This window comes from Haemorhous mexicanus, chromosome 3 (assembly GCF_027477595.1).
Source record: "Haemorhous mexicanus isolate bHaeMex1 chromosome 3, bHaeMex1.pri, whole genome shotgun sequence".
Taxonomy (NCBI): Eukaryota; Metazoa; Chordata; class Aves; order Passeriformes; family Fringillidae; genus Haemorhous; species Haemorhous mexicanus.
Window position 1 is genome coordinate 66,256,881 of NC_082343.1, and position 21,871 is coordinate 66,278,751.

The 21,871-nt window shown below is 39.3% G+C and overlaps 1 protein-coding gene across 6 annotated transcripts in view; it reads right to left on the reverse strand.

Annotated features, from left to right (window-relative positions):
• Positions 1-247: 247 nt before the first annotated feature.
• PKIB (cAMP-dependent protein kinase inhibitor beta) overlaps positions 248-21,871 on the reverse strand; it is a 53,448-nt gene continuing 31,824 nt past the window's right edge. For 4 of the 6 annotated variants that reach the window (XM_059842194.1, XM_059842196.1, XM_059842195.1 and 1 more), the window contains 2 exons: positions 4,797-4,971; positions 248-1,111 (listed from right to left, as the gene is read on the reverse strand). In XM_059842194.1, the coding sequence (XP_059698177.1) occupies positions 1,026-1,111; positions 4,797-4,944 (234 nt within the window). In that variant the 5' untranslated portion in view covers positions 4,945-4,971 and the 3' untranslated portion in view covers positions 248-1,025. Of the gene's footprint in view, positions 1,112-4,796; positions 4,972-6,490; positions 6,512-20,569; positions 20,654-21,871 lie in introns of those variants that run through there. The other 2 variants (XM_059842193.1, XM_059842197.1) reach the window with 2 other exon arrangements.

Here is a 21,871-nt window from a genome sequence, read left to right on the forward strand (position 1 = left end):
ATGTCTGTACCTGAATCTTAATTCTCCTACAACAAGGGAATGAATTTTCTCTTGTATTTTCAGGAGCATGATCGCCAAAACAAAACAAGTCCTTTCAGTAGAGAAAAAACTTTGCCTAAAATCTTTATGATTGAAACATCTTCACTATCAGCAGCCAACAAAGCAAAACACAAATGAAATAAAAGAAATATGTATTATTGGGCTTGAAATATTATCCTACAGGAGAAACATTAAGAAATCAACCAAAGACAGAAAAGATTATAGATATTTAATTTCCACAGTGAGATTGAACAATTTTCATCATATGCAAACATACCTACTTTACTTAAGGTACACATGAAAGCTACAATATTCAGCATGAAAATGAATGGCTGAAGTGGCGAGACTGCTAAGAGTGGGAGAACTGAGATGATCTGCCATAATCAAACAGAGGTAAGGAGAGTCTGAAAAAAAACACTGATGTTTATGTAGTTTATAAAACCTTCTGGTGACAGGAGTAGGAGAAAATTTTATTTTATGTAATTTTTTTTTTCTCACACCCATCTACATATGTCTAATGAGAACAAAAATCTCAGGAGATAAATTACAGATAATGTCTGTAATCTAATATATACTTAATATCACGTTGTGGAGAGTGAACACACCTCTGTGCCAGAGAGAAAGAAGCTGGTTTGGGAAATTAAGAAACAGGATTTTTATTTTGAAACAATGATTAGTTCCTGGTAGGTATATTAATTGGAACTGTCAAGGAAGATTAGTTAGGATGAATACTGTAACCAAAACAAGAGAGAAAACTGAAAACAAGAGATACATTCTTTAGTTTTCTTTCTGTTTGGATATGTAGAACATTGCTTTAGAGGGATGACAGTGGAAAGAACTGTATGCCAATCCACACAATCATCTAGGTACAAGTGTGTTGCAAAGTCATGTCTGTGCTGCTAAAGTTGCTACCACACTTCAGAAGGGGTGACACAGGGGAAGGGAAGTCTGTTGATGGGATTCATTAACCCAGGAGTCCTTAGGTATTAGGAATCATTGCGTTTTCCTTCCGCCTCTTGACTTTCCAGCAAGGCTTTGGATGATGACACTTCTCCACCCTCTGCTCCTGCATCTAAACAGAGACAGAATTAAACATTTATACCATACACATTCTCACAGCTTTTAAAATGTTTTTTATTTGGATTCACTGATCATCTCTGTTTGGACTGGCTCTTTACTACCACAGTCATGGGTGCTTTAGAAAGACAGATTAACTCAAGAGATAAAGAACTTGGAGAGGCATCTGTTGGTGTTGATTTGCCCACTTCTCTCACAGGCTGATCAATCTGCATTTGGCTGTAAAAAATAGATTGGAAATGATTTTGTATTACTGTTATTAATTTTTTTCTGGGTCATTTACAAAATCAAATTAAAACGTTGCATTCCTTTGAGCACTGTGTGGTTTCAGGTAGATAACATTTCAGTTTATGGACATGCCAGTGTTCTGTCTGACCTTCTTTGACAAGAAATACCTATGTGAATTTACCCTGTCTTCCCAAGATGGGGGGATTTTTTGTTACTGTGAGTTGGAAGTTCACTTTTCCACAGATTAGAGAAGAATGCTTACATGACTGGTATAAATAAAAGCTCCCCAGTGTCTCTGGTCATTATATGTACTGTTCCATGCTGTTTCTTTTGATCAAGTTTACTCACTGAGAAGCAGAAATTCCTCTTGCCTTGGTTTCCTTGCAAACCATAATAATAATTTTCATATTACCTTCAAACCCCACATGGTAGCACCAGCGGCAATAGCATACCCAAACCTATGGCAGTCCATAGCTTTTGGGGACAAGGAGAGGCCTGCTAAGCACATCTGGCTGTACAGTCCTCCACTTTATACTTCTCCATCTCCTCCACAGTCATAATCTAAGGGGTACATTTTCTCACTTGCTATAAAATATCAAAAACACGCAAGAGTTAGATATCTTGGCCTCTACATATGACAGCAAATATATAATGCTGTACACAATTCACCAGCTAAAGCCCTTAGCAGAAACTGCTTGATGTTTTAAGTCTGCTCAGAGATTCAGAGGCTTTGAAGTTCTATAGCAATAAAGAACCGAGTTACTTGACACCCTCCAGCCTTATGTAGCACTCCAATGTTGTGGAAAGGGAGACAGAGCAATCTCCTCTATTGGCTGTTTCTGTGCAGGCTGGACATCTAATATCAGTGGAGTCTTTCAGACAGGGTAGAGGAAAACAGTTCGTTAGAGGAAGTCTAATCTCATACTTGGTGGCACTTAGGTGTGCAATAGGTGCTAGTTAAGCTGCTGAGTGTTATTGGCAGAATGGTGCCCTAACACAGGCACTCCAAATGTAGAAGACCAGTATAGCTTCTTGCTCTCAAACTTCTTGCAGCCTCCTCTTCAACTTCTGGATCACCAGTGATACCAATCAACTATTCCATGTGGTTCCAGACCACCTGTGCAAAGTCTCAGCCCTTCAAAACTTACACACCACCAGAGGAGGATCAGATATGATACAGATGGTCTGCATTTCAGAGTTAGGCTCCAAGATAAATAGCTGTTTTAATCTCACAAGAACATCAACTGTGTGTGGCTTGCAGAGTTCATGGGCATTTGTATCATACAGATACAGTCTTTGTGTATTCATAAAAAAATAGAGCAAAGTCTCTTTTCTCTTCTAAACCAGCAAGTATTAGCACATCCTGTTCCTGATTTTTCACTATGACAGTAGCTGACACCATTTTAGAAAGAGGATATGTATGATCCAATGAGCATTAGCTAAATTTGAAACAAGATGGAGAGAGTCCCCTCACCATTTCCCATAATCTTCACTGAATCTGAATTTCAGAGTAGCAACAAAATAGGGCATACTTTATATAGCCACATGTTCCATCTTCTCCACTTCTCTCATTTATCTAATTTCTTTGTTCTGAGCTGCAAATGACTTTCCTTTTTTAACGACTTATTGTTAAAGTCAGAAATAGGCAAAAGAAATGCCTGTTAGAGCCCCAAAACAAACTGTTTCCCTGTCACAGCATTTAAACTTCAAAACTGTCTTTCCGTTTTGATGAATTCTCCTTTGTTTGCTTGCTATCTCATCCAAGCTTTAACTTACAACACTATGAAGCTGAAATACCCATCTGATACTTGTGGAATTCCCATTCCCAGAGAGCCGTCAGAGTGGATCTAACTGCATCCTGTACTACTTATTGTCACTACTGTAAACTGCTGGTAACAGAATGTGCTGCCTTCCAACATGATCTGGCACAGCTATATGTCAATGACAAAAACCAAGGGCAATTCCATGTTCTTGATTGTTCTTCAAATCCTGGCAGTACTGATTCTGTACTTCTAAGAAAGCATCAGTACATTTTGCTAAAACTAACATAGCTGTGTTTCATTTCTTCTTCTTAATGAATTGGATGGAGACCAGGAGAGGAGGACTATTGTGTCATCTGGAGGGCTAGATATTTATTAGGCCATGCTATAAGTTTTCTTATAAAAAGACTTGCACTCTTTCCTGTTTGTTTTGTAGGGACATAATTTTCATATTCATAGGGAAAAATGTCTCCTCAAGACAAAATAACTCCTTCTTCCAGAATCCATTCAGATTCTTATTTTCCTCACTTCTCCTGGTTCAAGTCAGGATATGGTCATTCTGCCCTTCTCACTCCTCCAGGAAGTGTACTTTTTACCTGCTCAGCAGCCCTTTGATAGGCCCGTGGGGGTTTAGATTACAGAACCCCAAACACATGACTATAAATTAAATCACCAAAATAAAACCAGTTTGAGATCAAATAAATCCTTCCCCCTGGCCTTTACTGTGCATTTGGAGGCTGTTCACCTAGCATCCTGTATTTTCTCTGGGCAATGTAAAAGGAGGATATGCATCCCTGGTGACTAGGAATCCCTTTAATGGTCTACTTCAGCTCAAATTCATGAACTGTTCACACCTTAGCACAGGCTTGCCTTCCCCTTTACTGCACTCACACCATCACTGCTCCTGGATGTGGGACCATCTGTTGTGGTGGCACCACAACAGCAACAGTGATGGGCATGAGAAGAAAAGGTTTCCAGAAAAAAATTCTGATTCAGATGAAAAAAAGTAGGGACAGACCATGCTCAGGGCCAGTCCATATTTTTTGTTTCTTAGGCATTAGAAATCAGATTTTTCTGAATCTGGAAATTCCTCTGAAGTGACTCTGAAAGTAAAAAGAACTCACAAAGCCGGTGTTGATTAGACCTATGCTATATAAACAGAGCGCCTTATCAAATTAAAGGACATGGCAAAATAGGGCACTGGTCTCAGATGAAAAGTTGAAAGCCTACTATGCAGGAGTAAAATACTATAAACACTACTCTTAATGTATATGCCTGTCTATTCTGAGAGCTGTCATTGTACCAACAGCACAACTCTGCTGTCTTATGCAAAGTTGTATCAGTGCAGTAGGACACTGGAATTTATAGCTGGAATGATGTGTTTTCCAAGTTGCCCGGACATACAACTGTGTTTTCTCACCCTTAAGGAAACTCGAATTCAATTCCCAGCACTGAGCTGTTTCCCTAAGCTGCTAGCACTGGGTCTGTGGATGGATATGGGTTCATATTAACTCGTCTCATAGGGAGGCACAAGTGATAACTGCTTTGGAAGGTTGAATTTAATTCTAAATGATAAAAGAATAGTAGTATTGGAATCAAAACTGCACGGTGGTGAAAGTCTTAAAAAAAAAACAAAAAAAAAACAAAGGACGACTGCATATAAATGTCCTTTTCTGAATGCCCGGCCATTACCTTCTGAAACAGAGAGCTCAGCCAGTTTGTGTGGCAAGTCTGAAGTCCCAGCACCAGCAGGAGAGCCCAGGATATCTGGTAAGGCGTTTCGGCGGCCTGATCGTCCTGATGAGGCAAAATCTGTGACCACAGGCTCTACATCAGTCATTGCTGACTCCTTTCCTCATAGCAACATCTGCATATAGAACAAACAGAAGAAGAAAACAGCTGTAGCCTGATGGATGCTAATCACCTGCTCAATGGCAAAATAGCTAGAGGCTTTGCCCAATGGTTCTTTCGTTATTAAAATTTATACATTTCAGTACTGAGTGTTTAAGCTTTATTTCTTCCCCTGAAGAAGACAGAAGACTGTCTGTGCATGTCCTTATGGTGCCATTTGCACATCAGAATAGTACAATGAGCAACTCTGCACTGACAAGAAACCTGTGAATAGGGTCAGCAACACCCCTTTCTGCCAACCATCCTTTTATTAAGCCATTTTGCCATACAACCACTTGGAAGAAACTGAAACTGTTGTCATACAGCCTGTGTGAAGTAAAGCATGTTTTCCTTATTATGAATCTCGTTCAGATTCTTATTTTGAATTTTGTTAGAACAAACTCATTTCACAATGAAGCAAACCATATAAAATGACCTCTCAAAGCACAAACCAAAACTCTTTGTAGAATTTCTTTATCTTTCACATATCAAACCACTTGTTTTCTCCGGCTGCTTGTTAGCCTGATTTAACCTTCACTTGAACATGTGACATTTATCTAATAAATAACAGAATGCTGGAAATAATGGAACCAACCTATTCTGCTTCTGTGATCCCTGCCTCAAAGTCCATTGAACAGTATGGAAAAACAGCGGACTATAATGGGCTTTTGATCAGGCTGAGAGATGTTTGCATGATCCCAGCCAACAGATGAAGTGTGAACATCTAGAGCAGAAGAATACTTGGCTGCAAGTGGCACACAGAGTGTGAAAACTGCCCTTAGCAGTCACAAAAGAATATAATACAATCATTTACACAATAATGTGATAATTAACAGACTGTTTTATAATAATTAGGTATCCATTACTCCATTAAAAGCAACAGTTACTTGCTCTATATGAATGAAGTTCTGTTTGCAATATGGGAACAGGAATGTTGTCTCTGTGTAAATACGGTCAACTTTTTGTGTGGGAAGGGATACAGATGGTACTGGAGACCAATCTGACTGAAGGCTGTCAGCTTTTGGTTGACAACTGGCTGTATTTAGACTAAGAACTGGATATGGAAAGTGTCAATCATGTTAGGGTTGTTCATATAAGAAGCAGACCATCACAGTCCCCCTTTTAAAATTCTGCTAAGCTTGGAAAATATTTTTGCTTTCATTTCATGGATAGAAAAAATCATACAAATAAATATCAAACATTACTTGCTCTGCTGTGCAGGAGGGAGAGGTAGAACTTTGCTTACTGATGCTGACCTGACATTTCTACCACAATATTTTCTTTTCTCCATCAAAGTGTCTTTCAGCTGTGTCAATCCAAAACCAAGAAGAAATATTCTTAATTTTCTTTGTATCTCTAAGTACCTTGTAATAGAAGAAATGAATCCTTCTTGACAAGAAACAAAGGTACAAGTAGGACTGCTAAGTCTGAAAGGTGACCTGAACATGTGAATAAACTGCTTGCTTTAACCAAGGGCAGTAAGTGAAAGGTCTCACCTGGAAATTTAGCAGAAGGTTCCTGTTCTGCAGGAAAACAGGTCAAATCCAAATGAAACTTTTCCATCAGTGGCAAAATGTAGAAACTATATCTGGGCATTCAAGAATGACATTTTTCAGAAAACAAGTAAAAATCATGGAGTCATCAAGGTTGCAAGAGACCTTTAAGATGATCCAGTCTGATGGTCAAACATGCCTTGACATTCTCAGTTAGATTTAGCATTATACTGTCAGAGTGTGAGATTAGCACTTGGCATGAAATATGAAAAGAAGGAGAATGAATCCATGATTATATACACAGTCTCATGGCTTTTTGGAGGTGTTCATATTTATTAAACTCTAGGTGTCCTAAATCCTTTTCCTCATATGCTCATCACAGCAAGTAAAGACACTGTAAATTACACTTCAGAACAGAAAATGTTTGGGGTCTTCTTTTGCTTAGTAAAATTGCTAAAATTACTCTCAATGCCAAAATACCAGAATGCTTGCACTTCCTGCCCATTTCATTTCATAATGAATTTCATTTCATTAATATGGTGGAGCCAGAAATACTGTTGTGAGTAGACTGCTGTTCAGTAAGATCTACAGAATGACATTAACATCAAAACACATTTTCTCAAGCCTGCCTTGGGACTTTTCCCCTCCCCACTTTTCTCTCTTGCATGGATGTTTGAGCTCCTAAATTGTTACTTTTTAAATGGAGAAAATCTGGTCTACAATTCATGCCATATGAAGCTACTTTCTTATGAAGCTACAGTTTGCACTACAGTTTGCACTTCTGCACTTGTTTTAAAGCCCTCCCTTTCCTCTCCAGCACATCTCTTTCTCCTCTGATGTAATCTCCCTTCACTGCATAATACTAGACAACCCAGGAAGATGATGAAGGACACAGTCTGACGTGCCTCCACGTAAGTGAATTTTGATTTATGCACTTGATTAAAAAAGTATGCAAATCTAGACAAATCTAGAACATCTGTCACACAGAAAATCAGCTGATCATTATCCATCTGTCTGGTGGCCATAATTCAAATTTAGCTATCTAAAAATACATCCTTTATATACATAACATTTACCTTAAGGGTTTTTTATCTTTGTTTCTTCTACCTACACTGCACTAGCACAGCATGTTCTCTAAGTACATTTGAAAGATGAGGGACTACCCCAAGAGGCTTAGAATTGACATTACAAAATGTAAGTCCATTTATAGGTCCATATAACCAAAAACTTAAGCTCAACTCCCAACATATGACAGACATTATTCAAATTAGCTTGCAGCTGTACTTTAGAGAAATGCCATCTTGTTTGTTAATGATGTTCTAAGGTATTTTTCAATTTAATTTCTGAGGGTCTCTTTTATCAGCATTTTCTAAGGCGTACATCCAAGTAAGGATACAGAGTTTCTCTGCTCTTCATCTGTTTCTACCTTTACATTTTTTAACACATTCACTGGAAAATATCTACCTTTCTGGCATCTCCTTGCATCTGTTAAGTACAGTATTATTCATGCCTACTCACAGAATAAACAATAATTACAGTGTGCACAGCATTTATTTTTCTCAAATCCACTCCTCCCCCTCCTGCTGCCAACATCTTCTTCTGCTTCACTGAATCCATTTTGCTCTAGCCTTGTCCAAGACAAAGATAATGTTGCCATGTTGCCAATGCCTGTGTGCTGTTGCTTTTCTGGGTTTCCAAATTACTGCCATCATTCTTCTCCTGTGTGACTGCTCACCAGACTAATGGAGCACAGTTCCAAAAGAACAGTGTCAGATTTGCAAATCATAAAGTTCTGTACTACCCCCATTCCCTTCTGCCATAGCAAAAGCCCAAAAGTATAAGGCCACCCAAATTTATAAGGCAACTGGGTGGAAAAGAAGAGCTGGGCAGGGATGGAGGCTGTCTGGAGAGGGTCAATAGTAGGAAGGCAGGTGCATGTCCCAGAAGGGCTCATCTAACCAGTTAAGAGGCTGAAGGCTATGGCTGGCATCCCAGCTAGCACTCCATCACCAGGAATAACTTTGCAGCTCATTATTGGGCCAAGACATTGTTAAGAAGGTTTTGGGAGTATTAGATTAATCTTCTCATAAATGTCTCTGAAATGCCTGCAGGATCACTCAGAATGCACAACAGATGACTCAGGTGTGCACCGGGGAAGGAAAAGCTCTGCTTGTGAAAACTGACTACAGCCAAAAGCAAAGCTCAATTAATGATCAATCAGATATTCAGGTTAATATCCCCAGACAAAACAATGGCAAGTAAACTACCAGTGGCATTTCCTCTAAAAGACAGCTAGTTTGTTAATCCTTGAGTCTTCTTTTGCTGACAGCATAGCCATCCCTTTGGGGGGAAATGATTCAGAATCTGATGAGAATTTCTTTAAATAAATGACAGGAAAAGAACAAATAATTCTCGTGAAACAATTTGTGTTGAGAATCAAGGGAAATAATGCTTCAAGGTGCTCAGTTGTAGCAGGTGCCACAGTCCACATTTAATGTTAGTGTTGTCACTTCTTCACTCTTATCTGTTAGAAAATAGATAAATCACCACCTTAAGTATTTGTGAAACCTAATTTTGCTTCTGATCTTTCTACTGTCTAACACAGACAAAACACCAGATTTGTTCTGCTTGGAAGGACAAACTGTTCCCCAATAAATATCAAAAGGTTCCCAGCATTGGCACTGTAGCAACTCCACTCCATGCAGGAGCCTGAAAGACCAAACACATCACTCCTTGCTATTCAGGCACTTTTGGCAAAAACTTATGAATAGTCTCTGCCTGTGCTATCAGAGAAAGCTACATTTCCCAAACACTGTTTGTTCTGAATGCCCTTTAGCAGAAAAAAACTGGAAAGCATGAAATCCTCTCACAAAACAGATGAAAAATTCAATAGCCAAGTAGTGCTTTCAGAACCGGACTGACTGATTCTGTGTCTTGTGGGTCTCTTACTGTAGGATGTATTTCAGCATCTTAATATATTCAGAAAAAACTTTAGTCCTTCAAGTGGTGTTTAGTTTGTCTTTACTTACTTGCAATGAGTGTTCTCCGTGTACCCCTACCCCAGAAGCCTGTAGGTTCAAAACTTTCTAAGTAAGGAGAACAGAAAACATATTGAATGAAGTGCTTCCCACCGTGCAACTGAGATGAAAACCACGTCTTCTTGCTATGCAGTTGCCATGCTTTCACATCCACTTCTGCTACAGATGCATCCTCATGTCTTTGTCTCCTCTTACCAAAGGTCTCAAAATAGGAACATTCTCATTATACATGCTTATGTAATCCTTATGCTTTATCCTGAGGTGTTTCTGAACCACAGAAAAGGAAAAAAAAACACCTAGGAACATCCATGCTTTTAAGGAAGACAGCCTAGAGATTATGATGATGACTAACAGTAACCTGGGCACTCGCATAAATTTTGTGAGAAAAACTTCTCTAATCTGTTTTTCCACATTTTTTACACACTGGCAACCCTACTGCTGGGAAGCACAGAAAAATAAGTGTTCTTCACCAATACATCTTTACCATATGTATGTCCAAACACAGGGGTCTCGATTTTGTTTAGTGTTTAGGACAAGAAATCACGTATTTCTTGGTATGCAGAAGCAATATAGCTAACTATATGAATGTTAGAAGTGATCAACCAAGGAACAAGAAGTATTTTGTTACTTTTCAGGTTTTTTAATGTATCACTAAACTAGAAACAAGAGTACTTTTTATTATTTCACATAGAAAGATGATTTGGGTTTCCTGTATCAGCAGAACTGGCCTTTCTAAAAAAATTGTTCTCAGAAAAAATTTTTGTTTTCCCTGTGCAGGGAAACTACTTATATCCCATCTCAGTAAATCTACAGTGAAGAAGCATGTCCTTCTACATGTGTTTCAGTCTGTATGTTACAGCCCATATAACATGTGATATTTTTGGGATGATATTTGAAAGTTTGGTATATTGTATAACAGGTTTTCCCTTTTGGTTCTTTGCAGTGTAGACAGCTGTACAGACATTTTACACAAAGTTCTTGTGTGTTACTTCTGCTCTGGGTACATGACCTGTTCTACACTCTTGCATCAGAAGCAACATCCATATCAATAGTGTGCAAAAACGGCTTTCATACATGATCCTCTTAAAACCAAAATGGTCAGACTGGGATATCATGATTGCACCATTCCTCCATTTCCTGCTCTCAGAAGCACCGAATGAATACCCAAGATCTTGATCCTTTCGTTCAGAAGTCCATAATTTTAGGGCACAAAATCTGTAAAACTCAGCCAAAGCTGTAGGACTCTTTTTTCCTCAGAATGGAACTTTGAAACTTTCAGTTGAATTTTCTGATCACTTCCATAAAGCCAATATTATATTCATGAGAAAGACAAGTGGGGAAAAAAAGCAACAGAAGATTGATCCTGCTGCCTTTAAGCTTCTGGAGAATAGCAATGGTATTGGTATTCTCCAGAAGATTCTCCAGCTTCTGGAGAATACCAATGGCGCAGATACCAATGGTACAGTTCACCCTCTACAAACACGTGCAGAGGAGAAAGCTTGACTGTGAGCTGCGTCTGGCCCCTGAGTATGCACAGTGCTCTGATGCACAGGAGAACACATTACAGAACTAAGAGCAATTCTAAATAATGGCACAATTTTCTCTTTGTGAAAGAAAATAAGAGAGAGAGAAGAGGTCATGATACTGACAACTGAATCAGAAGTTATCTACAGTGAGTAATAAATGAAGTGACATTAGCTGAAGGCAGTCGATACCAGGCAACCAAGCATGTCACTTTCCAAATGCCTGTGAGTGACCAAGAGCAATGACAGACATAAATGTTAGTCAACTTCATGGGAAACACAGTTCAATTCTAACTCATCGGCCATGCTGGAAAGAAATCAAACACATTCCCTACTATGGAATAAGAAATGAAGCTCAGTGGTTAACAAATCAACTGACCAACCTAATTCTTCTTCTTATATTTTGTCCATTCATCCCCGCAGAGTTTTCATTTCCTGTTGCAAATGCACACACCAGTTTCTGAGTTAGCCACACAATTTCAACCTGCTAAATCCTTTCTTAGAATCTGCATCAGGCCTGAAATTCAAGAGAATTTTGCCCACTTTCAGGATATATATGAGGAGTAATTTCACAATTAGAAATAATTTTTACAGCTAATCTTGCCTTGCAGAGTCCCCGCAACTACAACATTGTAGTTCAATTTTATTTATGATCTTTTGCACTTTCAAAGGCACACAAGGAAATGAGCATCCCCCAACCTCACCAATCTCCTTTTTCCTCAGCCATTTGACTGGGACTTCCTTAGGGAAGCATCAAATAAGTTTTCCCCTCTGCTTTGATATCTGCTGCCCCCGCATCCCACAAACACTTCTGTAACACAGACAAGTCTTCTACATAAACCAGCATATATACGTCAATCTGTATTCTTTGTTAGAAGCAGCGAGGGATTTGGTTCTTTACTTGCCAGCTCTGTAGAAGAAAACTATTCTGACAAAACCACTGGGAAAACTGAGAAAAGCAAAGAGCTTGAGGCATACTGGATGCACTCATACAATGCACTCCAGTAAAGGAATCAGCCCAGTGAAATGTAAAATGCTTTGTGAGAAGATGAATTTAGAATTTAGCAGATATATGGGAATAGAACAATCCCATGCATGTAACCAACATGGCTGTGCACACGAAGTCTCTCACTGGGGAAGGCCCAAATCTCCTTGAGATCTTACTGACATGAATGAGGGATGTTTCCAACTGGCTCAGAGTGAATCCGAGTGTACCTGTATGTACAGTATGTTCCCTGAAAGGGAAGTCCTTGTGGAAGTGCTTACAGAAGAGGAGTTGTGGAGCAAGAGGAATTTCCTGGTAGCAACATGTGGGCACAAAGGATGGAAAACTGGGAGCACAAGACTGACAGAGAAGTAAAAACCACGGAGAGCTGTAACTGTGCTTCTGTGTAGAGAAGAGAAATCACCTGAGGGTCTGTGTGAGACAAAGAAATTACACAGGAAGCTAAAGGGACATGGAAAGAAAGGAGAGCTCTGGAACCTTACTGAGGAAGAGGAGCAAAATTAGTAGTGAGGGTTTTCTTTGGAAGGCAAGCAAGATGGGAGGAAGAGGCTAGTTCAGTTCTGAGGAACACTGCAGGAGACCAGCTGTGGTGCAGGATGAGCAGAGAGATGGGCACAATGGAGATCCTACACTTAGCAGCAAACAAGCTAGATGACAGTATAACAGGTTTGTTTGGTTTTTTATCTTAAAAAAAATGTTTACTACACCAAAGATCGTTCTTCTCAGGGTTTTTTTGCGGGGGATAAATTATTGTGTTAATTTGACAAATGCTACAACACCTTGGCCACCAAATATGTAGTATTTGTGACAACCTTTACAGACTGATATTGTCTCCCTCAAAAGAACAAGCAGTTCCAATAAGAGCTGTTGCACAGATGTGCAATTTCTTTGCCCTGCAGGCAGCAACCTTCCTAGGAGAAAAGTCCCTGTTTATTTTATATTAAGACCTCCAGAGTGTCCCTGGGAGGTAGAAGTGAGTTTGGTGAAAGGGTTACCTTTCCATTATGAAATTGGTGAGGGACAGAAACTTGTGCTTCTTTCCATTCTGCAGCTGGGTGGTAACAGTCTGGCAGCAAGCAGAAACTGCAGTGTGAATAGCAAGGCACCTTGCTAAGCTCCTAAGCCTTCAAAGCATGGGACTGAGACCATTTCCACTAAAAAGCAAGGACAAGCTCTTAGAAGTACTTTATTGATTTAGCTATGCAAATAAAAGCTGACATTTTATTTTGTCACAGCCAGGTAACATTCTATAATTATATATAAAGCCAGATTAATTTTATTTAATTTGTATGATTATGCCTTCTTCACACATACAAGCTGTATTTTTTTAGCCTGGATCAGACCAGGAGACCATCCCATCCTCTTCATGGACTTCTTCCCTGCTTATCTCAGTTTCACTTGACTGATGTGGAAATACTTGGGTTTAGACAGTTTTGCAGTCATATCCCCCAGCATTTCTTCACCTGAGCATAGGAGAGGATACTCTCTGTCTTATAATGATATAATTTATGTCTGATGAACACTTTGGAAAAGCTAAAGCCCAACCAAATCCATGCACCATTCTTTTCCGGGAGTAAAACCTTCCTATTTAAGTTTTTAATTTCTGCATTCTGGTTTCATAGTGCAAGCACACACAAGGTGGAGTCACAATTTCCAGAAGAAGAATTACTCATAGCTGTCTGTTCTAATAAAAAGCCTCCAAAAACCACAGCAAAAATCCCAACATAAACCAAAGCAACAAAAATGAAGTGAAACTTAGTATTAAATTGCTACTAAATTCCATAGAAGACTGGAAACAGCATTTAAAATAAAGTAAGCTTAAATCAATTCCTTATTGAGTAGTAAAAGTACTAACATACTAATAAAGGCTAATTTCATTTTCTTTACCATGGAAAGCTGCAAGAAACGCTACTTGTTTTTGTCATAAGCAAGTCTGTAACACTTGAAGTTTTTTATTATTCTCCCTGACAGGTAAAGCAGTTGACAACTTCAGCTATTTCAGTATTGCTTATTGTTGATGGGAACATCTCTACCACCCTTTTCAGCAAGTATCAGTCTGAGAGCCACTCAGATATCTTGCAGACATCACCCCAACACTTCTCTCAAACACGGTTCTTGGAGTCTCAGTGCTCTTTGCTTTTGCCATGAAGCTCTGCATAACTATTTCCCCCATAATTATTCATCTATTTCTCACTTCAGTTGTGTCTCATACTCTACAAATGATCTGGGCTTCCTGAACTATACTTCTGGCTCATCCAAGAATACTCCTGGAAATCCAATCCAAAATACCTCATTTGGCATTCTTCACAGAATAGGATGGTGGAAAGAAAATAATATTTGCTCAAGTCAGTAAATGTTTAAATAGTTAATAAAATATTATTTTATTAACTCAGTTCAAGGACAGTAAAAGGTCTTTGATTTTGCTTATATAAGCGAACAATTGCAGGATAATTCTATAAAGCTATCTCTGCTGGTCTACCCAAAGGTTTTTCTAATTACATTTTTCTAACTAATAAAATATAACTTCCTTCCCTAAAAATTTTGTCTTGACCATACTCCTTAGACCACAACAGGTGCTGGAAAATTCTGCAAAATCATTCTGGTTCAATTTGCCTTCAGGGGAAGAAGAACAAACAGAGAAGAGAACACTGTGTTTTTCAGATTTAATCTGGTGACTACTAAAGTGAGCCCAGGCAGGAATCAGCCATTTGGCAACTGAAGTCTAATATAAGGAAAATGGAGCTAACCTCCAACTGCAAGTCAACCTGGTGCCCTGAAACAGCCTTTAATGAGTTACTTAAGTTTCCTACTGTTCTCCTTGACATGTCAGTGACTTTAACATTCACAAAGATGAAAAATCAATAGGACATACGGATACATTTTGAGAAGTTATATGACTTTGCTGCATTGTCTTCAACAATTGCATTTTAAATGAGGACCCTCAGTTCCTTGCTCGGTATGTTCCATTTATACTATATTTATGCTTTAGCAATTTCTTTTTGCTTCAGAAACAGTATTTCTTCAATATTCAATGAATAATCCTTCATTTTCATTTCATTCTCCAGCATACATCATGCTTATTCTAATACAATTTCACAGAGGTCACAGTTTACCTGTTCAATCTTCACAGTGGTCCTATTTGTTGATTTTGATGAAATTACAGCTAGGAAAATTTGCCCCTCTCATGGTGACTCACTGAGAAAATAGACTGAGATTTGAGAAATCTGTCTTCTTTTAGGCTTATAATTTAAGTTAGATAATGACCTTGATTCACAAGACTTTCTCAATTATATTTACAATAGACTTTAAATTGCAAGTAAAAAAATAAATTCAGTCAATTACAATTCACTGAGACATATCCTGATAGCACAGGTTTACAATTTGACCCTGCAGTTCCCCACGTACTTCATCAAATTGCAAGGCTTGTGTTGCTTCCACTGAAATTTGATAATACAGCCAGGACACAGCACTAGGAACAAGCGCTTTGACATTCAAGAGCAGATCACTGAGTCAGATTTGTCCCACTCAGATTTGGTGATTAGAGTTATCTCCAGGGGTTAGGACACCTGATGATACCATCTCTAGTTACCTATGCACCAGAAAATCTGGGACTGCACCATGGTCAGAGACCCCAAGGTATTTACACCCACAGGCACAAAGGATCAGAATAACAAAACCCTCAGATTTAATCTGCCAGAATGGGGGAAAAGCTTTTTCCACAGATAATGAATATAGGGGCATAGAATTTGAGAGCATCTTCTTCTTAAATTTTCTGGAAATAGCACTGCTCCACTAAGTATCACTGATGAAAGAAATTAAATAAATCAAAAATCCACAATTCCATAATCTCTTGAGGAGTAATGAAGGAAACAAATAGGCTATATGATTATCCATAATACACATTAAGAATTTTTTCCTTAGAACTCATTTTGGATTAATTTTACACTTCAGGTGAAGGGTTTATCTGCAGTGCTACACTTGCTTACCCCTTCCTACTTTTAGATGACTCTATTTGTTTCCTCTGCATCTCTGCTGAAAGGATACCATCGATCACAGCAATTTATAAACCTCCCTGACATTCATGCTGTTTCAGTGTCTCTTTTTCTTGGGAGAATAGGTCTAAAATAGATAAAATTCATGGTAGCTACAAGCCTAAACAAGTCAGTAAAATACACACGGGATTAATTTAGTTTAATTTCTTTAGCCTTTCAATACACTTCTATTTTATGAACATATGAATCATATCTATTGCCCTCTAATGACCTTAGCCTGGGACAATAAACCAGCCTTCCTATCTTAGGGCTTCACAGTTATAGACTCTTTTTCATAAAAAAGAAGACATATTTCAATCAAAATTCTACTAAAACGCTAAGGAAATTATTTTATGGTCTCAGCAAGCTTACCTGGCAATTAAGAAAAGTTACTGTCTCTCAAAAAATCTAAGCCAAAAAAGCAAATCCCTACCTCCAATTATTACAGACTATCTTTTTTTCAAGAACAAGAACCAAACAGACCTTTCCAGGGCATGTATGAGGCTGCCAGGCAGGTCATTTCCACACAGTTGAATTAATATATTTTAAATTAATTCAACAAAGTTATCTCTAATTAAGGCAGATGGCTTTCAAAGAACCCTTTGCATTTTGATAAATGATCCTTCAGTAAACATGCCCTGCTATTGAAACACCTGGATTAAGTACTTTAAATAGAGACCAAAAAAGGTGTATTTATACTGGTGAAAATCACCAGTATATATAGGATGATTTAAAAGCTGGCAGTAGAAGGTTATAGGGGGTTTTGTATAAATTATTTGAATGAAACACTCAGATTTTCAGTACTGAAAGGGGGCCTAGAATAAAAACTTCCAGCAGGGCCTGTTGTGACAGGACAGGAGATAATGGTTTTAAACTGAAGGAGACTGATTTAGATTAGAAAGTTGTTTTGCAGGAGGTGGTAAAACACTGGCACAGGTTTCCCAGAGAGATGGTGGATGCCCCATCACTCAAAACTTTCAAGGTCAGGTTGGATGGGGCTCTGAACAACCTGATCTTGTTGCTGGTGTCCCTGCCATTGGCAGGGGGTTGGACTAAATGACCCCTGAAGATCCCTCCCAACCCAAACCATTCTATGTGAACGATTCTGAGTATGGCTGGACCCTTAAGCTATTTTAGCTGGGATACCATGATCCACAGAACTTTTTTTAAACTTTCTTAATCTGCATGGGCCATTGACCCATGGGCTCTCATGGTCTTAATGAAAGTGAAGGAATGAAAACCAAAATATAAACAATCAATCAAGTCTTGTTCCTATTTGTCACACAAACAACATTAAGTGGAAGTTCCACATACTGAATCCTTTGGATTTAAAAGTTTTAACAATCAGCTTGCTTTCTTCTCATCTTTTTAGTTTTAATTTAACATTCAGTCTGCTATATTCTGAGTGAGAAGTGGGTAATTTTGACATGTTAGAGCAATGCCATTCTTCCACAAGAGAAGCAGAAGCAACAAGCAAGGTCTGCCTAAGCGAACATTGCTTCCCTTTGGAGCAGAAGATAGGATTTTCATCTTGAAAGCTCAGAGGAAAAGGTGAATCTGCACTTACACTGTGTAGGGATGGTACCATGTAATTCCTGAATCAATTTTAATAAAACTTTTTCACCAGGTCCAGGAAAGACACAGACCTCTGACTGCTCCTGAAGAGTTGCTTGCCAGTATTCAGGGACTGGCACAGGGTGAGAGGACAGTGAGCTTGAGTTGCTATGGATATGGCTACTACGTTAATCACCAGGTTCTTTGACCCATCTGAAATTTTCACTTTGTGGTTTCACCCCTGTAAGCCCACAAACACAACTTCATTGGGTTTTCTTGCTCTGGAAAGAGCCCATATACAGCCTCAGTGATACAGCACATTTCCTAGAAGGTTAGAAGGTTAGGAAATCCCAGACATTGCTTGGCTTTATCAGAGGAGGTTTGTTCCTCTGTGCTCTCATCCAGCACTGAGACAAAAACAGTCAAACCTCAGTCAAACAGTCACAGGACATCCTTCACCTCAACTCCTTCTCTTACCCTGAAAGAGACAGCCCCAGCCCTGCCTCCCCTCTTCCCACCCTCCCACGGCAGCAAATGCCTTCTCTCCTCTTTCTCTATCCTACAGCAGCAAATCCACATGCTCATAAACATGTTCTCTCCATGCAAAAAGTGCCAGTGTCCCCCTCCTCACCCAGCCTCTCCCACCCTGCCCCACAGAAGGATCATAGCAAAAGTCTCCACTATCCCAGCAGAGGCTCTTCCCCAGGCAGCACCACAAGTGAATCTCCCCACGGAAAGACACAAGAATGAGCAACACAACCTGCAGAGGGGGAGTCACACATGCCGTTTGGAGTTACTCACACCGGCCATTGCAATCCCTCGCTGAAGGCACTCTGCTGCAGGGGGATGAGGAGCCCAAAAGGACACCTTTCCCTTGTATAAAGATTACTGCTCAGCACTGACATTCTGTAGCCTTCAGATTTTATGTTTAATTGGAAATAACATCCCCTGGCAAGCTCCTCTTAAGGTTTTGCAGCCTCCACGACATTTGGTCAGAGTGCGTGCCTACCTGTGTAATGTGTGAATTAAGGAACTGCAGAATGCTTAGAAACAATTTTTTCCTATCTGCTAAGCTAATGACCTCTCCTAAAACGCCTATCAGCTCTGAACATTTCCTTTTCTAGTTTTGTCAGCATAATCATATTTCAGCCTGACACTCGGACGTGTAAATTAATGTCTCTTCTTTGATTTTTTTATTTTCCATGCAGATTCCTCAGAAGTCTTTTTTTTTTTTCTATTTTATCTTATTAAGCATAGAAAGAAAGAAGAGGCATTATCACTGAGTGAATCTTTCAGCAAGGTGATAGATCTGTTTCTAGACAGACTGAAACCAACACCAAGACCATTTTAGAGGACATACTCTGTAAAGATGTGTCTTTCCCAGAAACACACTGACCTAAGTGCATTCCTTTATGGAAATTCCATAGGAGGGTTTATTGGGGCTTTTTTTTTGGTGGAAGTATGGGTTGAACATTTCAAAAGAAAACCTGGAAGTGATACTGACAAGTGTAGATCATTGAGGGATTATGCTGATGTTGTAGTACTCAAAATATTTACTCCTTGGTTCATATACTAGGATTTAGTTCTGCATTAAGACCTATATATTCAAAAATCAAAAAATATGGAGGTGCTTATTATGGTCTCCCAATGAGTGCATATCCTTAGAGATGCTGGATTCTCTTTTTCTAAACTTCACTCAGCACTGGAGATGAGTAGAGCCTACATCTCCTCTCTAGGACCTTGCATGAATCTGAATGGAAAACTGCAGATAGGGAGAGACCAAGGGACTCTTTCTGCAGATGACCTCTTGTTCTTGAAGAGCTACCATAGATTACAGGCATGGTAACATTTTTCTCTGGTCTTCTCTGCTGCATTTTTATGTTTCACTTTAAAATGAGCAGCTGAAAGGTTTGTTTTATGTCTAACCTGTGTTTTTCTCTTAAAAAAGTGAAGAAATTGTTCTGCATTTTCTTGATTGCAGATGAACAGGCACAACCTTTCATTGAAAAGCTAGTCTCTTTTTAAAGCCATGGGTCACATTCTGTTCCTTACAACATCAACAAAACCACTACAGCTTTGTTCAATGAAATGGAGGTTTAGGAAAGCACTGTCAGAAAATAAATCCCTGCAGGATTTTTTTTGTGGAGGATACCCCTCCACAAAATCCTTGCTCATGTATGCTGACAGAGGGAAAAAAGTAAGAGCAAGATTTGTTCCTGCCTGAGATTTGTTCTCCCTCAACTGCAGTCCCTCACATTTGTGATGATTGTGTGAAGGCCAAGGACAAGCAAAACCAGCTATTCTTGCTCAGTTCAGGGCTGTTTGTGTCCAATACGCCATCTCAGACTCCTCATGGTCACAAACAGCTCCAGAAACCTGGCTCTGATACAGATGTCTCTGCAGGGCTGACCTGACAGTCTGCATTTTAAGGGCCAAATAAATGGTTTCACCCAATGAATCCCTCTTCCCCTGTGAAGGGGGAAAAGATGCACCCACAGAGAAACTGAACTCATTTCTGTACTTCTCAGCAGGGAATTCCCTAAAACACTGGTAGTCACAGCCAAAGAACATAATTTTAACATATAATATGGAGATTTATTGGCTTTTAATCTAACCACATTTATTATACCAAACAACAAGCTAGCTCTAGCATTTCAAAGGAGAGCCTAAAAAAGACAAAGATGACCCCCACAGTGTACAAAACCCAGCAGCAGGAGAACACTGGCAAGGCTATGAACATTTAAATAAAGGGGAACTTCTCTGTTGGCTTAGTCTGTTCAAGGCAGTAAGGAAACAAGCATAGCTCATTAACTAAAGTTCTTTAGGAATGGCAGATGCTAATGAAACCCTGTTAAAATGTTTTAAAAACAGCTCAAAAGAGGTACAGAATACAATACAGCAAACGAGAGCATAAGAAAAAAGCTACTTACAGGACAGCAAAAAGAGGAGGCTGATGAATACCAGAAAGACCCAGAAACAACAGGAAAGTGATCTCAATGTCTGTTTTCTCAGCTGACTACAGCAAAACACCAAGGGAAAGCTGAACTGTTGCCAAGAAGGAAGATAAACTTGCATACATTTAAAATAAGTGAACAGATGACAAATTCATATACAGAGAGCATGCCATACAGGTAGACTTCTGGACTTCAGCCTTTCATTTACAAAAGTAAATTCTTAACAACAGTGCCATTAAAGGAATTCTCCATCCTCTCATAATGGAAGGCAAATCTCTCTGCACCAGCAGTGCTGTTACATTCACCCCAAAGGTGGCAACTGCTGCCTGGACACCGTGTAAGCAACAAGCCGTGGCTGTTCTGTGGCATCCTGCTATCCAAACAGAGAACACATAACTGTGGCATAAAAACTGCCTTCACACTGCTCTAAGATAAATACTACTTTGCCAACACATTTTCAGCAAATCTGCAAATCAGAGTTTGTATTTCAGCATCTCAGCGCAGAGTTTCACAGCAGACAAGAAAGCTAGCTGGAAATAACCACACTGCTTAATTTTGTATTAGCTATCAGTTGATTTGGATGAAGAATCAAGAAAACTGCAAGAGGAGGGTCATTTAGTACGGCTTCTTGGTAATCTGCACAATTCTGCCCCCCAAAATTCTAAGTACCCTAAAGTTCATGGTTCAGGTATGCCTTCAGACCCACAGCATGGTTTCAAGAGGGGCCAGCATGAGCTACAGAAGGGAGCCACTGCTCAAGCTGTGCCAGAAGCTCCAGATTCCACTGTCTCCACAAAAATAACCTGCCATCACATAGCTACAAGAGAAGCAAATTGTACTGGAAAAGCCTCTCTGCTCGTAAATACCAGAAAGGCTGCAGCAATTTGAAGCCACACACATCTTGTGAGCCATGTACGTCAGCAGGGCAAAAAAAGGGTAAGATAGAATCAAGAAAAATTAACTTCTTGGTTGAGGAAATGATTCAATGTTCTGTACCAAGTCAAGTTTGCCCCTATCTGACATTTTTCAAGGGTCAAGTGGGGGGGCTGAGGGGGAGGAGGGGGTTTATTTACCACTGAATAGGTTTCTTCCAACACAGAAGACCCAACCTGAATAAAACTCAGCTACTGTAAATCTAAAGCAATCCCACAGGAGTTATGTTTCTCTAGATGTGCACTGGGGCAACTGAGGAAGGGGTCTTACCACAAATTGTTCACATAAGCTGATTACTTATTCACTAGAGTGAAAAAGGGATATTTCAATGGATGTCAGTGGACA